At 48.9% G+C, this 23,817-nt stretch overlaps 1 protein-coding gene and 1 long non-coding RNA gene across 3 annotated transcripts; both read left to right on the top strand.

Annotated features, from left to right (window-relative positions):
• Window positions 1-66: 66 nt before the first annotated feature.
• LOC118401161 (serine/threonine-protein phosphatase 6 regulatory subunit 2-like) lies at window positions 67-16,264 on the top strand. Of its 2 annotated transcripts, XM_035798439.2 has the most exons (25): window positions 67-351; window positions 626-737; window positions 1,092-1,227; window positions 1,346-1,444; window positions 1,880-2,066; window positions 3,243-3,380; window positions 3,464-3,529; window positions 3,618-3,730; window positions 3,844-3,957; window positions 6,520-6,640; window positions 6,810-7,001; window positions 7,086-7,310; window positions 7,398-7,462; window positions 7,615-7,730; window positions 7,831-7,916; window positions 8,005-8,082; window positions 8,196-8,293; window positions 8,381-8,435; window positions 8,577-8,701; window positions 9,507-9,688; window positions 9,889-10,246; window positions 10,345-10,430; window positions 10,512-10,734; window positions 14,232-14,366; window positions 14,441-16,213. In XM_035798439.2, the coding sequence occupies exons 3-25, from the start codon at window positions 1,100-1,102 to the stop codon at window positions 14,472-14,474; spliced, it is 3,024 nt and encodes a 1,007-aa protein (XP_035654332.1). In that variant the 5' UTR covers window positions 67-351; window positions 626-737; window positions 1,092-1,099; the 3' UTR covers window positions 14,475-16,213. The 2 variants fall into 2 exon arrangements, with proteins under 2 accessions (XP_035654332.1, XP_035654334.1); XM_035798441.2 differs by lacking the exons at window positions 67-351; window positions 626-737 and adding an exon at window positions 843-931 and having other exon boundaries at window positions 14,441-16,264.
• Window positions 8,811-9,492, top strand: LOC127910600 (uncharacterized). Its single transcript, XR_008075434.1, has 3 exons — window positions 8,811-8,952; window positions 8,986-9,006; window positions 9,142-9,492. It is a non-coding gene; the product is annotated as an uncharacterized LOC127910600 (long non-coding RNA).
• Window positions 16,265-23,817: the final 7,553 nt, after the last annotated feature.

Consider the following 23,817-nt stretch of genomic DNA (forward strand, 5'->3'; position numbering starts at 1 on the left):
CTCTTTACCACAACGATAAACCACAAGTGCCCGTAGCTACCTTTTAATTTTGCGCGTTCCCGTAACAGTGTCCGCCATTTTGATTAAAAAATATGACAGCATCCTTGTCTGTCTTGCTGCAATCTTGAGGGTAAAAGCGATAATCAATTTACTGGCGCTGGGATTGATTGTACTATACACGGGTGGAAGGGTCAGGCAGCCTCTGGTGAGCTGTCAAAGAAACACTCGCCAGATTACTGACAGATTTGGTTGATGGGGCGTGCAGCTCCAGTTGACTGGCTTGGAATATAAACAAACTGCTCAACCAGCTACTTTAGCAGACTGACACACGCCCTGGAGCTAAATGACAAGGTAGGTGCTTGTCGTAGTTGTGCCATGGCAAGATTGCAATAATCAGCCTGGCTAGCTATATACGCAGTCTAATTAGCTATCTAGCTAACAACATCCTACTAGCTAATATGGTCAGACATATTTGACAGTCATTGGCAGCTTGCTAGCCACCTTGCTACGCAGCACAGCGTCCTAATCTTGAAGATTAGGAGAGTCAGAGATGTGTGTATGTGCTGGAACCCACTGATTCTTTCTCCATTTCTATCACCTTTTCGGTTTGCATACCGTTTATCAGTGTGTGTGCGCCAATGGTGTGAGTGTGTAATCGTCCATCCAGATGACCATTCCTTCCTGGGTCTATGAGACAAATGACTGAAGAGGTCTGACCAAGGACACACATTAATTAGGTAAACACTCACACACATTCTCACTTAAAGGTGCAATCTAACCTATATCTGTTTCACTATAGGTTTAATGTGCTTCCTCTGTAAACTGGGGGGTGTATCTGGCTGTGTGTAGTCGTCCATGCAGATGACCATTCCTTCCTGGGTCTTTGAGACAAATGACTGAAGAGGTCTGACCAAGGACACACTTTACTTTGGTAAACCCCCCATTTCAAGCCCTCTCCACGCATCCTTCTTGAGTAAGACCGTGGGGAACGAACCTCATCACACTCCAGACCAAGCAGGAAATGTAAAGTTGCAAAACCTTTGATACACAGTTGGTGAGGATGACTTTCTATTCACTCTTTCTCCTTGCAGCTGCAGCCATGTTCTGGAAGTTTGACCTGCACATGTCGTCCCAGCTGGAGGCCCTGCTGGAGAAGGATGATGTCACACTCACTGAGCTCATGGAGGAGGAGGACTTACTACAGGAGTGCAAGGCCCAGAACCACAGGTTATCCTTCAGCATTAACATCTGCCATAGAAACCGTTTATTAGCATTAGTTTGAGCATTTCAAATAGGAAATGGTGTCATGCTAATGAGTGTCTCTTCACTCCTCTCTGGGCCCAAGGCTGCTTGTCTTCCTGTCCCAGGACACCTGCATGCAGGAGCTGCTGCACCTCATCACCACAGAGCCCCCTGCTGGCCTGGAAGAAACGAGACGTTTTAAGTGAGTGGATTTGGGATCATCAACTAGATTAAGCCGCGGGCCGAATAAGCCGTGGGCCGAATTGTTTCTCAAGCGGGTGGTTGGGGGGGCTGGAACATAATTACAAATAATTTATAGATGGCAAATTGCCCGCAAGAAGCCCAAACAGAGATAATATTTGACTTAAACATAATCATTTCAAACCTTGATTACTTTTGTAAATGATCACATCTCTCTATTATGCGTGGGAATACTTGAACTGATTTCCAAAATTAAATCACTTGGAGCTGATTTCCTGGTGTTTTTAGTCTTTTATGTCCAACAATTAAAATTCTATTTATCAATTTTTTAAAATTTTTGCTCAGAAAACTTGAGGCCAAGAGGAGTAGAGACACACACACTGTCTATCAGTCAGTCAGTCAGTGGGATACTTTGCTGAGTGTGTGTGTGTTCCAGGCACCCTAACATAGCGTGTGAGCTGCTGACGAGTGATGTGGGGGTGATAAATGATAAGCTGGGTGGAGAGAAACTCCTGCTGGATACCCTGTACTCTTTCCTGGAGCAGCCCCCTCCTCTCAACCCCCTTCTTGCGTCCTTCTTCAGCAAGACCATCGGAAACCTCATCACACGCAAGACCGAACAGGTACAGTAACACCAACTCTCTCACACAGTTGATCATTTTATTCTGGTTGTGTTGTAGTTTCATTGTGGCAGTGATTCATTTTCTGCAGAAGAAGGAAGGTTTCCTCTCTTTAGTGTAGAGCCCTAAAAAATCTGTGTTGTGGAAAATGCGCATGGAATCCAGACATTAAAACAGAATTCAACAATATTCAAAATGTATTGCACTTAGTAGGAAATCAACTAAATGTATTGATCTAATTAGAAAATGCATCAGTTATTCGTATTTTCCTGCAACTTTCTGAAACGGCGTGTGTGTGTGCACGCACCAGGACTACCGCTGGCCATAAAAATGTTTTTTTTAAATGTATTTGATAAGCCGATAAATAGAATTGGTACCGTCCAATTGCCTGGGAGAAGAAAAAATCATATTGCGAAATAATGCTTATTCATCATTGCTTAAGATTTTTTATATCTATATAGGACCAGTCAAAAGTTTGGACACACCGACTCATTCCAGGGTTTTTCTTCATTTGTATTATTTTCTACATTGTAGAATAGTAGTGAAGACATCAAAACTATGAAAAAACACAAATGGAATCATGTAGTAACCAAAAAAGTGTTAAACAAATCAAATTATATTTTATATTTCAGATTCTTCAAAGTAGCCACCCTTTGCCTAGATGACAGCTTTGCACACTCTTGGCAAAGTTGTCATCAAAGCAAGGGTGGCTATCTGAAAATGTATTTTGATTTGTTTAATACTTTTCTGGTTACTACATGATTCCATTTGTGTTATTTCATAGTTTTGTCTTCACTATTATTCTACAATGTAAAAATAAAGAAAAACCCTTGAATGAGTAATCATGTCCAAACTTTTGACTGGTACTGTATATGTAGCCTAGTCCTACAGGTTATATGATTTTGGGAACTATTGTCCTACAATGTGTTTTAAGCATTGTTATGGACTTAGAACATCAAATTTTCTTGATTTTCTATAAAAAGGTTTATTTTTAGAGTGAAAAATGGAAACCTGGGAAAAACTCAACTGAATGATTTTTATAGGGCCCTACTTGGGTAGATAATATTGGTTGTAATAATTTTGTTGTATGATGTTGTTGTAGCCTACATTGTTGTATGGTTATTTATTTAGGTCTTTAGATGATCTGGTTGACAGGTGGTTGTGTTGCGGTCTCTGTAGGTGATCTCCTTTCTGCGGGGAAAGGAGGGTTTCCTGGGTCTGGTCCTGAATCACATCAACACATCAGCCATGATGGACCTCCTGCTACGCCTCATCAGCTGTGTAGAGCCTGCTCCTCTCAGACAGGACACACTCAACGTACGACACACACACACACACACACACACACCCTCAGTGTGTGGTAAAGTATGTAAGAGTGTGCGTTTGTGTTCCCTCTGCAGTGGTTAAATGAAGAGCAGCTGGCCCAGAGGCTTATAGAGCTCATCCACCCTGGGAAAGATGAGGAGGTAAGGTCGACACACACACACACCCACTCTACTGATGACTAGAAAGTGCTGTCAGAGGGGTAACGACAGCCGTGTGTGTGTGTTTCAGAAACAGTCAAATGCATCCCAGACTGTGTGTGACATCATCCGTCTCAGCAGAGACCAGGCCAATCAGCTCCAAGAGAACTCTGAGGCTGACCCTCTGCTTGCCGTGCTGGAGTCGTAAGACACACACACACACACACACACACACACACACACACACACACACACACACACACACACACACACACACACACACACACCTGTAATATCCTATGCCCTGTGTGCTCCAGGCAGGAGTGTGTGGGTCAGCTGCTGGACAACATGTTTGTGGGAGAGAGGACAGAGAGCTGTATCATCTGTGGAACTCAAATCCTTCTAACCTTACTGGAAATCAGGAGGCCAGGGTGGGTGTTCTATTCTTGCATACTTAAAAAGCCTAGTGCTTGCCAGCTTGCAGTACTAAAAAAGGGAAATGAGTTAGCATCTTCTGTTTCTGGTTCATTCCTATGGGGGAAATTAATGGGGTTTTGGGATATATGCAGAAAGTAAGGTCTGAGTTAATCCAGGCTTAGGAAATCTTATACGTTTTGTTCTATGAGATAATATCAGTCAGTTAATGAATTATGAAGCCTTTACGTACTTGTTTTGATTACATAAATGCTTCAAAATTCACAAAAAAACTATCATAATTTCGAAGATTGCCGAAGTCATGACGGAAAATGTTTTCTGGGGATGTGATGTATTACATGGAACCCAAATCGGCTGCGCGCGTACGCCATCGTGCATAAATGTATTTTGTCCCCCCACACCAAACGTGATCACGACACGCAGGTTAAAATATCAAAACAAACTGAACCAATTACATTAATTTGGGGACAGGTCGAAAAGCATTAAACATTTATGGCTAGTTAGCTTGCACTTGCTAGCTAATTTGTCAATTTTAGCTGGCTTGCTGTTGCTAGCTAATATGTCCTGGGATATAAACATTGAGTTGTTATTTTACCTGAAGGTCTTCTACTGTGACATAAAACGGTCAACCGACTCTTTTCTAGTCATCGCTCTTCCTTCCATGCTTTTTCTTCTCTTGACTTTATATTGCGATTGATAACTTTCATAAATTAGGTACATTACCGCCACTGACCTCGTTCGTCTTTCAGTCACCCACGTGGGTATAACCAATGAGGAGATGACACGTGGGTACCTGCTTCTATAAACCAATGGGAGAGGCAGGACTAGCAGTGCAATCTGTGTCACAAATAGAACTGACTTCTATTTTAGCCCTTGGTAACGCAGACGCTCGTTGGCGAGCGCAAGCAGTGTGGGTGCAGTAATTGAATAATATAGATTTCTAAATGTATTTTTGCACCGCTCGCGCACGCAACGTGAGTGGTGTAGTCAGCCTGTTATGGAGGACCCGGCAAGCCAGCCTATTCCCTATAATGTAAACTCCAACAGAAATAACTTCAAATGTATAACTTCAAATTAAACCAAAGAATTTGCACTCATGACTACTGGATTGAATGTAATTTTCTGCCAATTTACAAGCAAATACTTAAATAATTAATTGTTACCAATCAACTTGCTAGCCAACTAGCCTGCTAACTTTAGCCCTACCAGCCTGCTATCGTTACATTAGCACTGCAATAGTCAGCCTGTTGTTATCAATACCTAGCGTACAGCTACATTAAAGTAAATTTAAGTTTTGGAAATGAATAAAGCCATCTAACCAGTTTTCAAAGAATGTTAGCTATATGCAGTTATCTTAGCGAGCAAGCTAGCCAGCCAGCTAATGTTAGCTATTTAGCCAACTAGCATAGCCAACCACAACTAACACAACTTAAACATAACCGCAGATTAAAAGCAAAGAGCGAGCAGAGACCTTCAGATTGAAGTGTTGGGCCCATCCGATGGTAAAACTTAAGAGTGCAAGCTGAGTTGGCTACCAAAGCGAGTGGTAGGCGGGCGTTTCGCTGGGCCGAAGGAGAGTCAGGGAAATCCAATAGATATATAGTGAGAAAAATATAAAATAGATAGATTCTAGGAGTCCGTTAACTAGCGTGATAGCACGAAGCCAAGGTGGGAAAAGTTACAAAACTCTCGAACCCTACTTCACAGAGAACATGCTGAAAAGTTGACAAAACAAACAGGAGAACAGATTAAAGAACGGGTACTACACAATTAGAGCAAGCAGGTATGATTTTTCTATTTTGTTTTGAGCCTACGGCAAGAAGGCACCAGAGCCTGCCATGCTAATGGGTTCCCACTAGATAACGGCCACAAAGTTCGTAAAGAACACGGAGATGCCGCAGGTGCCCCATTTGTACATCACACCTCCTCTTGATCAGTGGATTGTAGCTCACCCCCGCCAACACTTGGTCTGGAATGTAATTACATGCTAGCATAGCTAGTGGCTAACGTTAGCCAGCTTGAGCAAGCTGCCGAGCTAGCATACGAACTAGGCAGCACAGAGTAGATGTTCCATGTGATATTGAGAAATTGTGGGTTGTTTAGAAGATATCCAGAAATAATGTATTAAATATGTAATGACCCAAAAACAAAAACATGTTTGTACTTGTAGTCACGATCTGGTTACCTATAACTAAGTTACTAAGTCTTTGACCACACCGTGTTGTTACATTTGTGAGCAAAAACTCATGCTTCCTACCCTTTTAAACCTTTCCTACCCCATTCATTTCCCAATAGGCTTTGGCCAACGAGCCATGGCGGAGTTAGCCTCCGTTATTGCCTTCAAAAATCGTAAATTAATATTGCTCTCTATTAGTTGGGATGTATAGGAATGAGGTCACAGCCTCTTTTTGGTTTCACTGCACGCACACATTTCCTCTTATGACAGGAAGACATTTCTCAGTAGCTACTGCCCATGGGTAGGGGGTGTAAATGGAAAAGTTGTGACTGATCTAGATGCTTATCTAAAGATACCTACCTTACCTGTGTGTGTGTTCCAGGGTGGAGGGTATGTTGGATGTGTGTGTTCAGGGACATGAGAGGTGTGTCAACAGTAGCATCCTGCAGGCCATCCAACCCCACCTCACACACTACCACCAACTACTGCTGGATCCGCCCAGGGTAAACTTGCACACGCAAACACACACCTTCAACAGACACACATCCTGTATTCTCTGACTTAGTCACCCCATACAGTCTTGCACTGTTATGCCATGTATAGTTTCAGAGTTGTAATGTCAACTATTCAACACATCATAAAACTCATTGACGTGTGTGTGTGTGTTTGTAGGTGACCCCCATGCTTACCAGTCTAGGTGTGTTGGAGGTGCCACTGGGTAACTGTCGTCTCCATGTGGCCAGACTGATGGCCTCTCTGCTACAGACCACTAACACCAGTTATTACATTTGTTGTAACAACACCATTTATAACAACACTGTCACACTGGAACTCTGCAGACTCAACACCATAAACATTCTACTGGTCAGTACACACACACACCATGTCCTGGTTTGTATACACCTTTACCTCTTTTATCCGTTAAGCTGTTTTTGTTGTGTGTTGCAGGACCTGTTCTTTAAGTACACCTGGAACAACTTCCTGCACTTCCAAGTGGAGCTGTGTGTGGCAGCCATCCTCAGCCACTCTGCCCAGGAGCAGAGACCCCTGGTTACCCAGGAAAATCCCAGGCTTCAGCAGGAGCCCCAGGAGAAGCAGGCCTCGCCTGGCCCTACACTCCCACTGCCCTCTGTTCCTCCCGACATCTCCACACACAACCCACTGGTGACCCATGTACGTGTCTGTCTGTCTGTCTCTCTCTCTCTCTCTGTCTCTGCATGCCCGTGTGTCTCAGTAACTCTCTCTCCCCCCCATCTGCAGTTGTTTCAGGACTGTCGTCTGGTTCTGAGGATATTGGAGGCCTGGGAGGAGAATGATAAGATGCAGTAAGATATTTTAAACTGTTAAACAGATAGCAAATCAGCTGTTTTTGAACCTGTTTTGTCATCTGTGATTGGTGTATCACTAGTATAGTGTGTTAACGTTCATAAATATAATTGTGTATGTTACATATTGGCACGAACGTGTGTGTTCTCAGGGCGGAGGGGGGCATGAGGAGAGGCTACATGGGTCACCTGACTAGGATTGCCAACACTGTAGTCTGTAGCATGGAGAAAGGACCAGTACACAGCCAGATCAGCAGCCTTATTACAGGTAGGGCTGTGTGGGTTACTTAGGGTTACGGACATAACAAACCAATTGTAGAATAACTGTCTGTGTGTGAAGCTGTCTCTACTGTGACTGTGTGTTGCAGAGCTGCTTGTGGATTGCAAGGGGCGCTGGGAGACCTTTGTAGACCAGGCCCTGACAGAGATCAACAGGAAGAACACTGTAGACCTGGTATTCATACACACACACACACACACACACACACACACACACACACACACATTAATACATGTAAAACCCCTGGCCTTGTGTGTTCCAGGTGTCTCACAACCTGCGCTCCTCCAGTGAAGACGATGATCGACAGAGTCCCTTCCCCAAAGAGCTGTCACTGCAACAAGTACACACACACACATGCATTTACATGTATTTCCAGATAGTCATCTACTGCTCCTACTCTGTCATGGTAGTTACCATAATCCAGTTCTGTTTTCTATGTGTGCTGTCTTTCAGACATTCTCAGACTACCAGATCCAGCAGATCACTGCTAACTTTGTGGATCAGTTTGGCTTCAATGACGACGAGTTCTCAGAACACGGCGACAACATCAAGTAAGACACACACACACACACAGCATCAAGTAAGTCCTCTAAGTGGTTCTGACTTGATTGTGATTGTGCGTATGTTGTGTGCGGCAGTGCCACCTTTGACCGGATTGCAGAGATTAACTTCAACGTGGACACAGAGGACACTGTGAGTGACAGAGTCCATAGCCTCTCTCCTAAGAGCATCCATTTGAAATCCACTGTCTGAGTCATTACTAGACTGGTCAACAGGTACAGTTATGCAGGTATCTATACGCATACGTTGTGGTGTGTGTGCATGCATGTGCAGGCTAAGACTGCAGCATTTGAGGCCTGCACCAAGGAGAAGATCCAGTCGTTTGATGACAACGAAGAGGAAGATATCTGGGAGGAGAGAGAGATCAACTATACTACACACACTAAGTCTAGGACCAGGTATACAAACACACACACATTCACACACTTAGATTAACAATATGACACACCAGGACCAGAATACGACACACCAGGACCAGAATACGACACACCAGGACCAGGACTAGAATACGACACACCAGGACTAGAATACGACACACCTGGTCCAGGACCAGAATACGACACACCAGGTCCAGGATCAGAATACGACACACCTGGTCCAGGACCAGAATACGACACACCTGGTCCAGGATCAGAATACGACACACCTGGTCCAGGACCAGAATACGACACACCTGGTCCAGGACCAGAATACGACACACCTGGTCCAGGATCAGAATACGACACACCTGGTCCAGGATCAGAATACGACACACCAGGTCCAGGATCAGAATACGACACACCAGGTCCAGGACCAGAATACGACACACCAGGTCCAGGACCAGAATACGACACACCAGGTCCAGGATCAGAATACGACACACCTGGTCCAGGATCAGAATACGACACACCTGGTCCAGGATCAGAATACGACACACCAGGTCCAGGATCATAATACGACACACCTGGTCCAGGACCAGAATACGACACACCTGGTCCAGGACCAGAATACGACACACCTGGTCCAGGACCAGAATACGACACACCTGGTCCAGGACCAGAATACGACACACCTGGTCCAGGACCAGAATACGACACACCTGGTCCAGGACCAGAATACGACACACCTGGTCCAGGACCAGAATACGACACACCAGGTCCTGGACCAGAATACGACACACCAGGACTAGGTACACATACAATGCTCTCTGTCTTGCTCTCTCAGGTTTGGGGGGTCACGGACGTCTGTTGGAGCGGCTCAGAGTGATGGGGTGAGCGATACTGCTGGTAGCTCAACAGGTTCTGAAACGGAGGAGTGGGAGGTGCCTTTTGAGGTCACAGGTCAGGCAGAACACAGCAAGAACATCAGCCAGACTGAGAACATCAGCCAGACTGAGACTGCACAGAGTAAGGATGACTATTTGAACACAGGTCTGCTTGTGTGTGGGTATATAATGTGTTTTTGTTCATTGGGTGTTTTTGTGGTTGTATGTGTTTATCATTTTCTTTGGTTGTGTGTTGCTGTGGTAGTCGATGCGTATATTTCTGGTTCTTCTTGTTTTGTTTGTGTGTCTGGTCCTCAGCTCTGAGTTGTATTTATTCCTCAGGCCCTGGCTGGGCGGCTAGTTTCGGGGAGGTGAACTCTAAAGCCCCCTCTCCTGGAGTGGGCATGGATCCATGGGCTAACCCCACCCCCAAGTCTGGAGTGGGCGTAGACCTATGGGGTAGCCCTGCCCCCACACCTGGAGTGGGCTTAGACCCGTGGGGTAGCCCCTCCTCTAAATCAGGAGTGGGCGTAGACCCATGGGGTAGCCCCACCCCCAAGTCCGAAGTGGGCGTCGACTCATGGGACAGCCCTGCCCCCAAGTCAGAAGTGGGCGTGGATGCATGGGGCAGCCCCGCCCCCCAACCCATAACTGCAGAGAAGGGCTGGGCCAAGTTCACTGACTTTCAGCCCTTCTGCTGGTGAGTGTAGCCACATTTCAGTCTGTCTTTATGAACATTCTGCTGCTCATGTATAGGTTTATATTTGTGTGTGTGTGTGTGTGTGTGTGTGTATTCAGTTCAGAGACAGGTCCGAGGTGCACTTCTCCAGTAGACTCCGAGATCTGTGGGTCAGACAAAACAAAACCCAGCCAAGACAAGAACTGTAAGTCTTTGTGTGTTCTCCCTGCATGGCGTGTGTAACCGTGTGTGTTAAATTTGCAAAGTGCGTGTGTTTTCTCTGCAGCTTGTGTGTGGAGTGTGTGTGTGGCGAGGAAGGCTCCCCTGGTAGCATCAGACAGCTCTTCATCAGGAGGCTCAGAAAGTGATGAAGAGGACAAGACTGAATCTGTTACTATGGAGACGGTATCCAAGGAAATGGTCACTACAGAGACCGCTGTTACAACCGCCGGACGGGAGACCATCAGACTTAGGATGGACGCCAACAACGAGAGAGCTGTCTTCACCAGGTACATACACATTCTCTTCTCAGTCGTGCAGTATATTCCTCTCCCTGCCTTACTGTCCAGTGTCCACACCACTCCTCTCATCTTACCTTCTCTCCTTCCCTCCCTCTCACTTTCCAAATCTGTCCTTCCTCCTCCTCTTACTCATCTTGCCCTCTTCCACTCCTCTTCTCTTCCCTCCACATTCCCTTCCATCTTCTCTCCTCCACTTCTGAATTTCCTCTCCTCCTTAGTGTTTCATCCTGCAGTCAGAGGGTATGTAGTGTATGAGGTCTCTAGCCATTGAGTGTGTTGCCTGTGGAGTTGTATTGCCATGGGAGTGTTAGTGTATAACACTTTGCAGAGCAAAACCCAATGGAAACATAGCCACAGATGACATCTGCTAACAAAAAAATACTTTATTTTAGTTTTATATATACCAGATAGGTGCAGTGAAATGTATTGTTTTAAAGTGTCAGGCATAGTAGTACCGCGCCCCTGGAGCAAATGCCTTGCTTAACCTCTCTGGGATATGAGGGACGCTAGCGTCCAACATCCAGTGAAAATGCTGAGCGCCAAATTCAAATAAATTCTGATTAAAAATTAAACTTTCATGAAATCACACATGCAATACACCAAATTAACGCTACACTTGTTGTGAATCCAGCCAACGTGTCAGATTTCAAAAAGGATTTAAGAAAGCACACCAAACGATTATGTTAGGTCAGTACATAGCCACGGAATAACACCAGCCAAAGAGAGGAGTCACAAAAAGCATAAATAGAGATAAAAATGAATCACTAACCTTTGATGATCTTCATCAGATGACACTCATAGGACTTCATGTTACACAATACATGTATGTTTTGTTCAATAAAGTTCATATTTGTATCCAAAAATCTCAGTTTACATTGGCGTGTTACGTTCAGTAATGTTTTGCTTCCTAAACATCCGGTGATTTTGCAGAGAGACACTTCAATTTACAGAAATACTCATTATAAATGTTGATGAAAATACATGTATTATGCATGGAAATTTAGATAAGCTTTACCGAAAAAGCACACCATACAATAATCTGAGTACAGCGCTCAGAGCACAATCAACCCAAAGAGATATCCGTCATGCTGTGGAGTCAACAGAAATCAGAAATAGCATTATAAATATTCACTTACCTTTGATGATCTTCATCAGAATGCACTCCCAGGAATCCCAGTTTCACAAAACATTTTTTATTTGTTCCATAAAGTCCATAATTTATGTCCAAACACCTCCTTTTGTTCGCTCGTTTAGTACACAATCCAAACTGACGACGTGCTGGCAGGTCCATGCGAAAGTTCAGACGAAAAGTCATATTACAGTCAGTAGAAACATGTTAAACTAAGTATAGAATCAATCTTTAAGATGTTTTTATCATAAACCTTCAATAATATTCCAACTGGAGAAATTCCTTTGCCTTCAGTAAGCTACCTCCCATGTAAATGCGCGTGACCAGCTCGTGACCTCTGACTCAATCCCCTCTCCCCCCTTTATCATAGAAGCATCAAACAAGGTTCTATAGACTGTTAACATCTATTGGAAGCCATAGGAAGTGACCCCATTTCCACTGTATCTTGGATAGGCAAAGAGTTGAAACACTACAAATGTCAGATTTCCCACTTCCTGGTTGGATTTTTTAAAATGATACAGTACTGCTGAAGTAGGCTAGCTGGCAGTAGCTGCGTTGTTGACACTACACTAATCAAGTCGTTCCGTTGAGTGTAATAGTTTCTACAGTGCTACTATTCGGGGGCTAGCTGGCTAGCTAGCAGTGTTGTTTACCTGCCACCCTATTAGCAGTGAATGGACTGCAGTTCTGCTGTTGATAACGTCAAACCAAGGCATTGAGCTTTGTGTTCAGCTGCATGAAAACTAACTATGTTTTTACCTCTAACCTTTGGCTGGGCATCCCTATAGTCCTCTTTGATCCTATGACTATGCCTCTCTACTCTCGGTCTATGCTGAGTTCTAATGGGTCTACTAGAGACAAATCCAAAAGCGCTCGAAAATCCTGGAGTGCACTACTTTTGGTCAGAACCACATAGGGCTGCAACATACAGTGCATTCGGAAAGTATTCAGACCCCTTCACATTCCACATTTTGTTACATTACAGCCTTATTCTAAAATGGATGAAATTGTTTATTTAATACATCTACACACAATACCCCGTAATGACAAGACGAATACAGGTTTTTAGAAATACCTTATTTACATTAATATTCAGACCCTTTGCTATGAGACTCGAAATTGGGCTCCGGTGCATCCTGTTTCCTTTGATCATCCTTGATGTTTCTACAACTTGATTGGAATCCAACTATGGTAAATTCAATTCATTGGACATGATTTTGGAAAGGCACACATCTGTCTATATACGGTCCCACAGTTGACAGTGCATGTCACAGCAAAAACCAAGCCATGAAGTCGAAGGAATTGTCCGTAGAGCTCAGATACAGGATTGTGTTGAGGCACAGATCTGGGAAAGTGTACCAAAATATTTCTGCAGCATTGAAGGTCCTCAAGTACACAGTGGCCTCCATCATTCCTAAATGGAAGAAGATTGGAACCAACAAGACTCTTCCTAGAGCTGGGTGCCTGGCCAAACTGAGCAATCGGGGGAGAAGGGCCTTGGTCAGGGAGGTGACCAAGAACCCGATGGTCACTCTGACAGAGCTCCGGAGTTCCTCTGTGGAGATGGGAGAACCTTCCAGAAGGACAACCATCTCTGCAGCACTCCACCATTCAGGCCTTTATGGTAGAGTGGCCAGACGGAAGCCACACCTCAGTAAAAGGCACATGACAACCTGCTTGTGTTTGCTAAAAGGCACCTATAGACTCTCAGACCATGAGAAACAAGATTATTTTTTCAGCTGCAAAGACTGGGAGACAAAGATGGGAGGCAAAGATGAACGGAGCAAAGTACAGAGAGATCCTTGATGAAAACCTGCTCCAGAGCTTTCAGCAACTCAGACTGGGGCGACGGTTCGCCTTCCAACAGGACAACGACACTAAGCACACAGCAAAGACAATGCAGTAGGGGCTTCGGGACAAGTCTCTGAATGTCCTTGAGTGGCCCAGCCAGAGTCCGGACTTGAACCCGATCGAACATCTCTGGAGAGACCTGAAAATAGCTGTGCAGCGACGCTCCCCTTCCAACCTGACAGAGCTTGAGAGGATCTGCAGAGAATGGGAGAAACTCCCCAAATACAGGTGTGCCAAGCTTGTAGCGTTATACCCAATATTTTTATAAATTTGCAAAAATGTTGTTTTTTTTGTTCTAATATGTTTTTCCTCTGTCATAATAGGATATTGTGTGTACATTGAGGGGATAAAACAATTGAAACAATTTTAGAACAAGGCTGTATCGTAACAATACTTTCAGAATGCACTGTAGAGTTCTGGCCAATAATAGTGCCCTATACAGGGAAGAGGGTGTGATTTGAGACACTGCCAATATGTTCTTACCTATGTCTTTCTACTCTTACAGTGAGGCTGACATGAGAGAGAAAGAGAAGATGAGAGAGAAAGAGAAGATGAAGGAGAAAGAGAGGGTGATGGGTGGAGGAGACCCTCTCAATGCCACCGCTGCTCCCCTCAAAATTCGGCCTGCCACCGTCACAAAGTAAGTGTGTATCTGTGTGTCTGTCTTGTGTACCTGCTTCTTCGCTGACACCACCCCCTCCACTCTCCCCACAGAGACACACCATCCTTGGCAAACGGACCGGCCTAGTACTACGGTACCACGACACACACACACACACTCCACTTTCCAACAACACTCCATGCCATGCAACGTCATGTATCGTGAGCAGTGCTGCCCTGTCATAGGTCTGTGTCTAGGTCATCTGCGGTGGCTGAGAGTCAAAAAGCAGAAGAGAAAAGCCATTCCGGAAGCCAAACAACAGCTCCTAAACACAACAGTTTATAAACAGATTCATGTGATGTTTGTCCCTGGCCTACTGCTGTAGTCTCTCCTAGACACCTGTGTGTGTGTGTGTGTGTGTGTGTGTGTGTGTGTGTGTGTGTGTGTGTGTGTGTGTGTGTGTGTGTGTGTGTGTGTGTGTGTGTGTGTGTGTGTGAGATCCAGCTTTATGTAGTCTTGTTGTTAGTTCTTGGCTCAGCCAGTAGAGAAGACGCTCCATTCCCGCTGTAGTCACATCATCAGCGCAGAGTAGTCTGAGGAGGGGAATGAGTAGTCAGTACTGACTGTAAGATCTTCAAAGACAAAGTGTGTTCCTATTTTTTTTTTTTTTACTCAATCATTTCAGCATAGAAAATCCAGCCTGATTATGAAAATTCTCCACTCTTTCTCCCTCTCTGTGTGGACTATTCCGTCTGTTCTCCCTCTCTGTGTGGACTATTCCATCTGTTCTCCCTCTCTGTGTGGACTATTCCGTCTGTTCTCCCTCTCTGTGTGGACTATTACAGGTAGTGAAAATATTGATTCTGTCTGTTCTTTCTCTTTGTGTGGGAGATTTGGAATATATATTCTCAGGTTAAAAGAGCAGTTCTGTGGATGTGATGAAAGCACACCTGTGTGATGTCACACACAGCATGAGTACACACACATACAGTGTGATTATTCACACACACACACACAAAGCTTGAGGCATACACACTCCACTGTATGAGTGTATACACACAAACACAGCGTTTGCGCAGACAAACACTCACACCCTTCCATATCACCCCTCCACAGAGCTGTGTAAATGTAATATTGTGACCTTTGAACCTTTTATTAGGTTGTGGTAAAATGTAAACGTATTATAATGTAAACAGTATATATATATATAAACACGTATCTATTTTTGGTATCAATTCAGATGTATCGGAAAGCGGATGTTTAGCAGGTTGCTGTGTGTGTGTGTGTGTGTGTGTGTGTGTTTATAATGGTGAAATGAGGCAATAATGACATCTGTGTTGTTATGGTTTTTACCCCAGCATCAGACCCTGATACCCTGCTACATGCTTCCTCCTGGGTGTGTGTGTGGGTACATGTATGTATGTATATGTTTAATGTATTGGAAATGTCTTCCATATCCAATTCCTCATGGTATATCATCTTATCAGTATCTAAAGCGGTCTCTCTCCCTTCTCTCATTTAGAGCATGTCATTCAGGTATGACTTAGTGAAGTTAGTTTCTGTTGTTGTGTGGTTTTATGTTTAAAGCACTTTGTGATGGTGGTCAGAACCATCAAGGTATTTTACTCACAGCTGAGGAAGAGGTTTGACTTAAAGGAATCAGTGAGTTATTACAAAATCTTAATAATATTTGTATGTGATATGACGATTTGATCCACCTATTGTGATGCCAAAGTGGGCTAGAGACTAATGAAATTGGCTAGATTTGGGACAGGGAGAGGGAACCACCCTGATAAAGCTAACCAGAGTTGTGTGCAGAGTTACGTCATACCTTCACCCCAACACTACACACTGCATCTGACCCATACCACACCACACACTGCATCTGACCCACGCCACACACTGCATCTGACCCATACCACACCACGCACTGCATCTGACCCACGCCACACACTGCATCTGACCCATACCACACCACGCACTGCATCTGACCCATACCACGCCACGCACTGCATCTGACCCATCTGCATCTGACCCATACCACCACACGCACTGCATCTGACCCACACCACACACTGCATCTGACCCATACCACACCACGCACTGCATCTGACCCATACCACACCACGCACTGCATCTGACCCATACCACACCACACACTGCATCTGACCCACACCACACACTGCATCTGACCCATACCACACCACGCACTGCATCTGACCCATACCACACCACGCACTGCATCTGACCCATACCACGCCACGCACTGCATCTGACCCACACCACGCACTGCATCTGACCCATACCACACCACGCACTGCATCTGACCCATACCACGCCACGCACTGCATCTGACCCACGCCACACACTGCATCTGACCCATACCACCCCACGCACTGCATCTGACCCATACCACACCACGCACTGCATCTGGCCCATACCACCACACGCACTGCATCTGACCCATACCACACCACGCACTGCATCTGACCCATACCACACCACGCACTGCATCTGACCCATACCACACCACGCACTGCATCTGACCCATACCACACCACGCACTGCATCTGCCCATACCACACCACGCACTGCATCTGACCCATACAACACCACGCACTGCATCTGACCCATACAACACCACGCACTGCATCTGACCCATACAACACCACACACTGCATCTGACCCATACCACACCACGCACTGCATCTGGCCCATACCACACCACGCACTGCATCTGACCCATACAACACCACGCACTGCATCTGACCCATACAACACCACACACTGCATCTGACCCATACAACACCACACACTGCACCTGACCCATACAACACCACACACTGCATCTGACCCATACCACACACTGCATCTGACCCACACCACACACTGCACCTGACCCATACCACACTGCATCTGACCCATACCACACCACACACTGCATCTGACCCATATGTGTGTGTGCTCTCTGTAGTCAGAGGCCTTTTATAAAGGGTTCTGATGCTGGCGGTTCCTTTTCTGTATATGTAATTGTGTGTGTTACTGTTGTCAAACCTAGCCTGTAAAGTCAGATATCAAACTAATAAATATGTCAACCATCAACACTGGGCTCTCAATGTCATTGAGTCATGTGCTGAAATGACACACACAGCAGCCAACACAAATACAGTATGTTTACCTTTAGGTCAGGTGAGTAGAGGGGTTGGGTTCAATTTGCAGTCTCACACACACACAAACCATCTACAATAATCCCCCCCCCCCTCTCTTGTTACATAAACACCTACTTTGTAGTTACTGGTTGGAGGGAGAGCTATTATTTAGGTTAGAAAGGGTAAATATAACCTAACTACTTCCACACAGTCATTCACAAAAAAACAAACTCCTGTATTCTTTCTGAGGTCTCCCTTGTCCCTCAGTCTCTCTCTGTAATATGTGACACATGGTACAGACACTGCTACTCTCAAATCTTCGTTCCTGATGAGACTGAGGCTAAACACACACCGTCTCACAACTACACACTGTCTAAAACAGACAAATAGCCTGTCTCTCTTTCTGTTACTCCTCTCTGTTTCTCACTCAGCTTTGTTCTGCTCTGTTGTGTGCGACTGGTCTTAGTGAGCACGCATATGTACCCTGAGTGTGTGGAGAGGTGAGGGGGACTAAAGAGGAATGGGTATGATGTAGAGAAGGTAGTGATGGAGTAGAGATGGAGGGAGGGGGGGTTGGAGATGGAGGGAGGGGGATAGAGTAGAGATGGAGGGTGGAGTAGAGATGGATGGAGGGAGGGAGGGGTTGGAGTAGAGATGGAGGGGGTGGAGAGAGGGGGTGGAGGAGGGAGGGGTGGAGTAGAGGGATGGAGGGAGGGGAGGGAGAGATGGAGGGAGGGGAGGAGGAGATGGAGGGGAGGAGGAGTAGAGATGGAGGGAGGGAGGGGTGGAGTAGAGATGGAGGGAGGGATGGTGGAGTAGAGATGGAGGAGGGAGGGGGTGGAATAGGAGGGATGGATGGAGGGAGAGATGGAGGGGAGGAGTCGAGATGGAGGGGGTGGGGTAGAGATGGAGGGAGGGGGTGGGTAGAGATGGAGGGAGGGGTGGGAATAGAGATGGGGGAGGGGGGTAGAGATGGGGAGGAGGGGTGGAGTAGAGATGGAGGGAGGGAGGGGGAGGAGGGGAATAGAGAGGGATGGATGGAGGGAGTAGAGATGGAGGGAGGGAGGGAGTCTAGATGGAGGGGGTGGGGTAGAGATGGAGGGAGGGGGTGGGGAGAGGATGGATGATGGAGGGAGGGGTTGGAGGGGGTGGATAGAGATGGAGGGAGGGGAGGGAGGGAGGGGTGGAGTAGAGAGGGATGGGGAGAGGGAGGGAGGGGGGATGGAGGGGGTAGAGATGGAGGGAGGGAGGGGGTGGAGGGAGGGATGGATGGAGGGAGTAGAGAGGGTTGGATGGAGGGGGAGCAGAGATGGAGGGGGAGGGGGTGGTAGAGATGGAGGGAGGGGAGGAGTCGAGATGGAGGGGTGGGGTAGAGATTGAGGGAGGGAGGGGGTGGAGGAGAGGGATGGATGGATGGAGGGAGTAGAGAGGGTTGGATGGAGGGGATGGAGTAGAGATGGAGGGAGGGGGTGGGGTAGAGATGGAGGGAGGGGGGTGGAATAGAGATGGGGAGCGAGGGGGTGGAGTAGAGATGGGGGAGGGGTGGGAGTAGAGATGGGGGAGAATAGAGATGGGGGAGCGAGGGGTGGAGTAGAGATGGGGGGAGGGGGTGGAGTAGAGATGGGGGAGGGGGGGTAGAGATGGGGGGTGGAGTAGAGATTGAGGGAGGGAGGGAGGGGGTGGAGGAGAGGGATGGATGGAGGGAGTAGAGAGGGATGGATGGAGGGGGTGGAGTAGAGATGGAGGGAGGGGGTGGGGTAGAGATTGAGGGAGGGGGTGTGGTAGAGATTGAGGGAGGGGTGGAATAGAGATGGGGGAGCGAGGGGGTGGAGTAGAGATGGGGAAGCGAGGGGGTGGAGTAGAGATGGAGGGAGGGAGGGAGGGGGTGGAGTAGAGAGGGATGGATGGAGGGGATGGAGTAGAGATGGAGGGAGAGGTGGGGTAGAGATGGAGGGAGAGGTGGGGTAGAGATGGAGGGACGGGTGGAGTAGAGATGGAGGGAGGGGTGGAGTGAGGGGGTGGAGTTGAGATGGGGGAGGGAGGGGTGGAGTAGAGATGGTGGGAGTAGGTGGAATAGAGATGGAGTGGGTGGAGGGAGGAGTTGGAGTAGAGATGGAGGAAAGGAGGGAGGGAGCGAGGGGTGGAGTAGAGAGGGAGGGGGTGGAGTAGAGAAGGAGCGAGGGGAGGAGTAGAGAAGGAGCGAGGGGAGGAGTAGAGAAGGAGCGAGGGGTGGAGTCGAGATGGCGGGAGGGGGGTTGGAGTAGAGATGGAGGGAGGGAGGGGTGAAGTAAAGATAATATAATAATATAATAATATATGCCATTTAGCAGACGCTTTTATCCAAAGCGACTTACAGTCATGTGTGCATACATTCTACGTATGGGTGGTCCCGGGGATCGAACCCACTACCCTGGCGTTACAAGCGCCATGCTCTACCAACTGAGCTACAGAAGGACCAAGATGAAGGTTGGGAGGGGGTGGAGTAAAGATGGAGGTGGAGTAGAGATGGAGGGAGGGGGTGGTGTAGATATGGAGGGGTTGGAGTAGAGGGAGGGAGGGGATGGAGTAGAGATGGATGGGGTGGAGTAGAGATGGAGGGAGGGAGGGGTGGAGTAGAGATGGTGGGAGTGGGTGGAGTAGAGAGGGAGGGAGGGGTGGAGTAGAGATGGTGGGAGTGGGTGGAGTAGAGAGGGAGGGAGTGAGGGGGTGGAGTAGAGATGGAGCGAGGGGTGGAGTAGAGATGGTGGAGGGGTTAGAGGGAGGGGTGGAGAGGATGGAGGGAGGGGGTGGATGTGGAGGGGTTGGAGCAGAGATGGAGGGGTGGAGTGAGGGGTTGGAGAGGGAGGGAGGGGTGGAGTAGAGATGGAGGGAGGGGGGGTGGAATAGATGTGGAGGGAGGGGTTGGAGTGGAGAGGGGGAGTGGGGAGGGGGTGGAGGAGGGAGGGTGTAGAGAAGGAGGAGGGGAGGGAGTGGAGAGGGAGGGAGGGGGAGGGAGGGTGGAGTAGAGATGGAGGGAGTGGAGTGAGGGGTTGGAATAGAGGGAGGGAGGGAGGGTGTGGAGTAGAGAAGGAGGTAGGGGCTGGAGTAGAGATGGAGGGAGAGGGGGTGAGGGTGGAGCGAGGGGTGGAGTAGAGATGGAGGAGGGGGAGTAGAGTGGAGTAGGGGGTGGAATGGAGGGAGGGAGGGGTTGGAGTAGAGATGGAGGGAGGGAGGGAGGGGATGGAGTAGAGGGAGGGAGGGATGGAGTAGAGATGGAGGGAGGGAGGGGGTGTAGGGAGGGGTGGAGTAGAGATGGAGGGAGGGGTGGAATAGATGGGGGATGGAGTAGAGATGGAGGGGGGAGAGGGGTGTAGAGGGATGGAGGGAGGGGTGGAGAGAGATGGAGGGAGGAGGGGGTGGAGAGAGGAAGGGAGGGAGGGGATGGAGTAGAGACGGATGGGATGGAGTAGAGATGGGGGGGGAGTGTAGAGTAGAGAGAAGGAGGGGGGTGGAGTAGAGATGGGGGATGGAGGGAGGGGTGGGTAAAGATGGAGCAAGGGGTGGAGAGATGGAGGGAGGGAGTGGGGTGGTAGAGTAGAGCTGGATGGAGGGGGGTGGAGTAGAGATGGAGGGAGGGAGGGTAGATGGAGGGGGTGGAGAGGATGGAGCAGAGGGAGGGAGGGATGGAGTAGAGATGGTGGGAGTGGGTGGAGTAGAGATTGAGGGGGGTGGAATAGAGATGGAGGGGGTGGAGGGAGGGTTTGGAGAAGAGATGGAGGAAAGGAGGGAGGGGTGGATTAGAGAGGGAGGGAGGGGGTGGAGTAGAGAGGGAGGAGGAGCGGGTGGAGTAGAGATGGAGTAGAGATGGAGGTGTGGAGTGAGGGGTTGGAGTAGAGGGAGGGAGGGAGGGGTTGGAGTAGAGGGAGGGAGGGAGGGAGGGGTGGAGTAGAGGGAGGGAGGGGGAGTAGAGATGGAGGGAGGGGTGGAGGGAGGGTTGGAGCAGAGAGGGAGGGAGGGGTTGGAGTAGAGATGGAGGGAGGGGTTGGAGTAGAGATGGAGGGAGGGGTGGAGTAGAGATGGAGGGAGGGGGGGGAGTAGAGATGGAGGGAGGGGGGTTGGAGTAGGGATGGAGGGGGTTGGAGTAGAGATGGAGGGAGGGGTGGAAGAGATGGAGGGAGGGGGTTGGAGTAGAGATGGAGGGAGGGGGTTGGAGTAGAGATGGAGGGAGGGGTGGAGTAGAGATGGAGGGAGGGGTGGAGTAGAGATGGGGGAGGGGTTGGAGTAGAGATGGAGGGAGGGGTGGAGTAGAGATGGAGGGAGGGGATGGAGTAGAGATGGAGGGAGGGGTGGAGTAGAGATGGAGGGAGAGATGGGATGGAGTAGAGATGGAGGGGGAGGGGTTGGAGTAGAGAGGGAGGGATGGGATGGAGTAGAGATGGATGGGGGAGGGGGTTGGAGTAGAGATGGGGGAGGGGGGTTGGAGTAGAGGGAGGGAGGGATGGGATGGAGTAGAGATGGAGGGATGGAGAGAGATGGGGATGGAGTAGAGATGGAGTTGGGGGAGGGGGGGGTTGGAGTAGAGATGGAGGGAGGGATGGAATGGAGATAGAGATGGAGTAGAGGGGGGAGGGGGTGGAGTAGAGATGGAGGGGTGGGGGGAGGGGGTTGGGAGTAGAGATGGAGGGAGGGGTGGAGTAGAGATGGGATGGAGTAGAGATGGAGGGATGGGATGGAGTAGAGATGGGAGTGAGGGGATGGAGTAGAGATGGAGGGAGGGGGTGGAGTAGAGATGGAGGGAGGGGGGGATGGAGTAGGGATGGAGGGAGGGAGGGGTGGGGTAGAGGGATGGAGGGAGGGGATGGAGTAGAGATGGAGGTGGGGTAGAGGAGGAGGGGTGGAGTAGAGATGGAGGGAGGGGTGGAGTAGAGATGGAGGGAGGGGGTGGACAGAGGGAGGTGGAGTAGAGAAGGAGCGAGGGGAGGAGTAGAGAGGGAGGGAGCGAGGGGGTGGGGTGGAGAGAAGGAGCGAGGGGAGGAGTAGAGATGGAGGCAGGGGGTTGGAGTAGAGATGGAGGGAGGGAGGGGGTGGAGTAGAGATGGAGGGAGGAGGTGGAGTAGAGATGGATGGAGGGAGGGGTGGAGTAGAGATGGAGGGAGGGAGGGGGTGGAGTAGAGATGGATGGAGGGAGGGGGTGGAGTAGAGATGGAGGGAGGGGGTGGTGTAGATATGGAGGGGGTGGAGTGAGGGGTTGGAGTAGAGGGAGGGAGGGGATGGAGTAGAGATGGATGGGGTGGAGTAGAGATGGAGGGAGGTAGGGGTGGAGATGGTGGGAGTGGGTGGAGTAGAGATTGAGGGAGGGGTTGGAGTAGAGATGGAGGAAAGGAGGGAGGGGTGGAGTAGAGGGAGGGAGGGGGTGGAGTAGAGAGGAGGGAGTGAGGGGGTGGAGTAGAGATGGAGGAGTGGAGGAGTGGGTAGAGATAGAGGGAGGGAGGGAGGGGTTGGAGCAGAGAGGGAGGGGTTGGAGGGAGGGGGAGGGGTGGAAGTAAAGATGGAGGGAGGGAGGGGGTGGAGTAGAGATGGAGGGAGGAGGTGGAGTAGAGATGTAGCGAGGGGTGGAGTAGAGATGGAGGGAGTGGAGTGAGGGGTCGGAGTAGAGGGAGGGAGGGTGTGGAGTAGAGATGGAGGGAGGGGGGGTTGGAGTAGAGGGAGGGAGGGGATGGAGTAGAGATGGATGGGATGGAGTAGAGATGGGGGGGAGAGTGTGGAGTAGAGATGGAGTGAGGGGGTGGAGTAAAGATGGGGAGGGGTGGAGTAGAGCTGGTGGGAGGGGTGGAGTAGAGATGGATGGAGGGAGGGGTGGAGTAGAGATGGATGGAGGGAGGGGTGGAGTAGAGATGGAGGGAGGGAGGGGTGGAGTAGAGATGGAGGGAGGGATGGGGGATGTAGATATGGAGGGGTGGAGGAGGGGTTGGAGTAGAGGAGGGAGGGGATGGAGTAGGGAGAGATGGATGGGGTGGAGTAAGAGATGGAGGGAGGGGTGGAGTAGAGATTGGAGGGAGGGAGGGGGTGGAATAGAGATGGAGGAAAGGAGGGAGGGGGGTGGAGGGGTAGAGAGGGAGGGAGGGGGGGTGGAGATGGAGAGATGGAGGGAGGGGTGGAGTAGAGATGGAGGGATGGAGGAGGATTGGAGTAAAGATGGAGAGGGGGTGGAGTAGAGGAGGGGTGGAGTAGAGATGGAGATGGAGGGGGTGGGGAGGGATGGAGGGAGGAGTAGAGATGGAGATGGAGGGGGAGGAGTAGAGATGGAGATGGAGGGGGAGGAGTAGAGAGCTCTTGGCTCAGTAAATATGTTTGTGGAGAAA

This window comes from Oncorhynchus keta, chromosome 22 (genome assembly GCF_023373465.1).
Source record: "Oncorhynchus keta strain PuntledgeMale-10-30-2019 chromosome 22, Oket_V2, whole genome shotgun sequence".
NCBI classification, from domain to species: domain Eukaryota; kingdom Metazoa; phylum Chordata; class Actinopteri; order Salmoniformes; family Salmonidae; genus Oncorhynchus; species Oncorhynchus keta.